We start from the raw sequence: 5184 nt of genomic DNA, 5'->3' as shown, positions 1-5184 counted from the left end.
TAAATAAATCAAACTTTCATTCTTTTAAATAAAATATATAATCAACTCTTTAAACTGGCAACCAATTTTTTCAAACGAATGAGTATTAAATGATTCAATATGTATAAACGAAAGTTTTTTATTTCGCTGAAGGCTGAAAGGGAGAGCTGATTATAAAATATACACCCCCTTAATTATGCATTTAATCCAGTTTTTTTTTTTTTTTTTTTTTTTTTTTTGCGGAAATGGGTAAATGCTTACTATAAATTCGTCTACACGAGTAAATGGGTAAATTTACCCAATTCGTTTTTTTGGGTAAATGTGTAAATTTACCCAATTCGTTTTTTTTTGGGTAAATGGGTAAATACTTACTAAAAATTCGTCCAAATGGAGAAATCAGAGGAAACATTATAGCCTTGGTGTTTATAGTTATTTAGCATAAACATAAGCAGTGACAACGCTTACTGAGCCATTACTTATTTATGACAGATATTTGATGATTGATGGCTGAAACGTAGATGACAAGGTGCTAACAAAGAATTACCAAAATTAACTCATCTACGTGACATGACCATGATACCTTTAAAAAGGAATGTATTTGATTAATCTTAAAGTTAATTAAGAAAGAAATAAGTATTGTGTCATGGGTTAAATTATTAAAGTTTATTACTTTGAATTAGAAATAGAAAAAAAGAATTTTTTATTATAAATCATATATAAAGTCTTCCTTGTCCCAGCTTCACATATATTCTGATTCACATTTTTTAAGGCTGGGGATATACCCATTGTCCGTCATTGGCGGAATTGATTGACTGCATAATAGTCACGACAACCTATCAACTGATCTACATCAGCAGGTGCTTCCAAAGTATGCTATTAGATGGATCTCGTTCTACTCCTCCCATTAACCTTTGGTCCATGCTTATCAAGAACTTTTAAGTTATTCGTAGCCTGTAAAAAAAAAGGTAAAGAAATTCATATAGTAAATATTTCAGCCAGAATAATTAATATCTTTACTACTTTATTGCTACGTTACATGGGTTTTTTGACATACAATGGTTTCTCGATATTACTGTCAAGCATATTCAATCGATTGGAATCATTATCAGTCTCCTCTTCAAACATGTATTTCATTACAATGAACCTGTTCACGTGGTCCAAAGTCACATTACTATTTTCAAATTTAGCCTTGACGGCAGGCAGATTTCATGCAAGGCTTCGTCTTTTTCAATTTCTAACTTATAAGGTATGTTCATGATACAGATAACTGTTTGTCTTGAACTAATTTATTCCTTTCTTTTGTAAAGCTTTTGTTTCAACTTCTTCTCTTCGGCTTTCTTGGCGTCCTCTAGTTTTTCCTCTTCTGTCAAAACGGGGATAGCCTTCGAACTTTTTTTTCCACTCGCGACGCATACTGTTAAATCGAGTTTTATTCTCATCTCAATTTCATCCTTCAGATCTATCATGCTAGCTTTGCCGTTGATATCGATCATTTTCCCTGTGATTTCAGTATACTTGGACAAAATATGTGCACCAACTATATCGGCAACATTGGGATTATCTCCTTGACAAAATTGGATTTTGACATTAAACTGGTCCTGGTCCTTTAACTTCCATATTTGTTTTCGAATAGCAGTCTAACAAAAGGTCAAAGTTTGCTCACCATGATATATTTGATTTTACTTACTGTCAGTCTAGGATTGTTATCCTTCTTTTTCTTTTCGATCTCACCGAACGTTTCCACCAAAGTTTCAGTATTGACGGCGCCACCAGTGCCAGTATCTACATTTATTGCAACATCTTCAGAATCAACAAAGTTGGTTGTCTCGTCCAAAGTTTTATTGACAACCATGTCGCGTGGGCGCAATTTGCTGATCGCAGCTGTCTGGTGCTTAAACAAACCTTCAAGTTCTTCTAGTTGGTTTTCCATCAATTGGATTTGATTTTCTGCCACTGATCTGAAGTTATTGTAAAAACCGTCTCGAAGCCTTTCTTCCATGGAATTGAAACAACGTTCGAGAAGAGCTGCCATTTGGTTTCTAAATTTTTCTTCAATTTCCATCTTCTGTTGTTCGAATTTCTGATCAAGTTGAGTTGCAGCTCTATTCATTTCGGCTCTGATGGTTTCCTGAATCAAATTAACAAGTGAACTGTTGTCTACCTAGTCACGCGTTCTTTTTTGTGTTGCTTTTTTCATATTTTTGATAGTAAGGTAAGTGAAACACGGTAGTATCACTGTTTTAGTATAATTTATAGTTAAGAGCATCCACGATGGTCACACGTCAAATGTAAAATAAAGTTTTTCGCCTCGAGCAACGACAAAAATGTTTTGTTTGTCTTACCCCAATAAGACCAGTTAATCTTTAATTAATTGAATAAATCATTCCTTCTCCCTTCTTCAAGGAAATAAACATTATTAACTATTATGACAACGACGAGTAAAAAAAAACAACTTTTTTATTGTTTTTTTAGACAGATGCGTATGTTTCTATCAACTGCTGGAGTTGATTTAAATTACTGATTGAACCTTGATTAAACCTTATTTGAACGTCAATTGAATGTCCCCTTTTTTTTTTCTGATGAAAAAGGATTTATTTTATTTTTCTTTTATTTCTCTTTTATTTTCCTTGTATTTCTCATTTATCTTCCCTATTACATCTATTATATCTATTTTTTTTTTTAAAAAAAAATTGCTATCAGACTTGCAAGGTAATTATTGAACCACTGTTCTTTTATGCGCTCTAATTATATCATGTATTTTAGATTATGAGGTTGATCAACCATACATCTGTGGATCGAAAGGTGACCTAATATTTTACAAATACTTTTTTTACCGTTCTGTCTATCCAAAGGTATGGGGTTATGATTACAATTGCCAAGTTTACACAACTCATTGTTTTATTTTCAGTGTCATAATAGTTGGTGTAGGGGATATGTATCCTGATGTATAAATGTCTAACATGGTATGTGATAGAAACGTTTGACTGATGTATTTTTATGAAGCCTTCCTTAAGTCTAGGAACGGCTGTCGAGAATATCAAGTGAATAATTATGGCTTAAACATGTATGAAGTTCTGCCACTTTTTTTTCTAATGTCTTTTACAAACATGTTCTTCACTTTTGGCTGTTCCGACAGGTAACTAATCGGGGGCGGGGAGGGGGAGGTTGCGTAAAATAATCATAAAAATTAAAATAAGATTCTTTTGCAATATAAATTGCTAGACCCAAACTGTTCTTTAATCGAGGATTACATTTATAGATAAAATCATTTATTCTATGGCTTTAATATTACATTTTTTTATAATAAATCGTTTATTTATACATACCTAATTTACCCACTGTCCACACATTGAACTGATATTTGATCCCCCTTTTGTTTTTTTTGTTATCCTATTCATCATCTATCTATTTGTATCTCTAAATTATCTAATCGTTATTTTATAAGCAGCAAAGCTTATTCCCAATGCGTCATAGACTACTGATGTAAGACTAACAATAAACTCAATAGATGGGTTTCATGTCCAATCGGATGGCCTTAGTATATCGTCATATATCTTTGTTTAAAGTCAATATTAAAGTTTAAAGTTGTCTTTTCCATGAACATATCCCAAAAATTTGAAAAGACAACTTTTAAATTACATGAAAAAAGTAGAGTATATCTTGGTTTTCTTTGGGAAAACGACTTGTCTTTCATGGTATTTACTGTAATTATTCTTAAGATAAAAGTCCTGTTTCTTGCACTGAATAGTCGTGTCTGGTCGACATGATTGGTCCATTCTGGTTTTTAGCTTCTTTATTAGTGTGTATTTAGCGTTCTTTTAGCTTACAATTTTCTCTCTCTTTCTTTTACTTTTATTTATCTTTTAAAATAAATAGCCTTCAAAAAACGATCGTAAGGGTATATAGCCCCTTCAAAATAACGGAAAGTGTGAACAAATATGTTGGAATTGGGTATGTTTGCAATGACTGAAGCAATGACATGTAATCAGTATATAAAACTAAAGGTTTTTTTTAGATAAAAATTTAGCCTATCTTTGTTATTTTCATCAAACTAAAGTACATCTTTATATTATAACCATTTTCCATAGATAATGGTTCTCATCAATAGACGGTTCTATCTTCACAGTTAAATAGCCTTTAAAAAGTTATGTTTTATTCTTATTGATATCATACTGCTTACATATAGACTATTTATTCTGTGTACCTTTCACTCAAACGACAAAATTTTAGGAACACTACCAGTCAAATAATCATCGACATCAGAACTTAAGGCTGGTAATAAAATGCAGAATTAATTACAATATCACTATTTTCTAACAATACCTTTATAGAGTGTTAAGAGTGTCAAAGGTAAGCTAAAGTAACATCCCAGCATTATAATGGTATATCTTATTGACATGTATACAACCACAAATCTAAATAAAAAGGTTGAAGTTATATCAAACCCTCCTATACACCACGGAAATATAAATAAACAATCCATAAAATGTGCTTTAGTGCCAATAATAACAATGAACAAGAAAATGTGAGCCTGCCAAATACAAAAGAATGGGTCTAAAGAATGGTTAAGGGTTTGTCCGTTTAAAATAATGGCAACTGCGAACGTTTTGTTATTATAGATCATCATAACTGCCACTTTTACAAGCCAGGAAAATGGAAGCTGTGAATGATTTGTCTTCAACAAACTAAATAGATGCCATTTTTTAAAACAAAAGAACAGCAGCTATGAACATCTTGGCTTGATTCAACTGTTAAAGGTGCCATTTTTACTGGCCAAAAATATGGCAGCTGTGCCTGTTTTATTATTATAGAATATCATATCTGCCACTTTTGCACGCCGAAAAAATGGCAGTTTTGTGAAGTAAATGTCAAATATTTGCCATTATTTCCGCCATAGTGAAAAAGTATGCCCGATAGATGTCGGGCAGTAAAAAGAGCATGTAGCTCAAATACCACATAAAAACGGAATTAAATGATTTTTTTCTTTAGAAAATACATCTATATATTGCTGTTTCTGTTGAGCTTCGTAGAGTTTGAGATACCTTCTATTCATAAGTTTTTGGTCTTGAAAAATGCATGGTTGTACTTTCAGCGCGGAGCTGTAGACGTGGGAAGATTTATCCTGCTGATAGGAGGTGATTTCTAGAATCTTCATTTGCCTACAGGTACAGGTAATAACTATGAAAGAGTAAAAAAAAAAAAAAA

General features: G+C 32.2%; 1 protein-coding gene across 1 annotated transcript; it reads right to left on the bottom strand.

The window, feature by feature from the left end:
* Positions 1 to 4186: 4186 nt before the first annotated feature.
* On the bottom strand, positions 4187 to 5138 carry EV154DRAFT_489044 (uncharacterized protein; the record flags this gene model as incomplete). Its single annotated transcript, XM_051599239.1, has 3 exons — positions 4187 to 4251; positions 4303 to 4654; positions 5066 to 5138. Coding segments are annotated over 3 exons (490 nt in total), but the record flags the coding sequence as incomplete, so codon positions are not given.
* Positions 5139 to 5184: the final 46 nt, after the last annotated feature.

The sequence above is a fragment of the Mucor mucedo genome (genome assembly GCF_025094135.1).
Source record: "Mucor mucedo strain NRRL 3635 chromosome Unknown EV154scaffold_351, whole genome shotgun sequence".
Lineage (NCBI taxonomy): Eukaryota > Fungi > Mucoromycota > Mucoromycetes > Mucorales > Mucoraceae > Mucor > Mucor mucedo.
The sequence above is the reverse complement of the archived record's forward strand: the minus strand, read 5'-3'. Positions and strand labels throughout refer to the sequence as shown.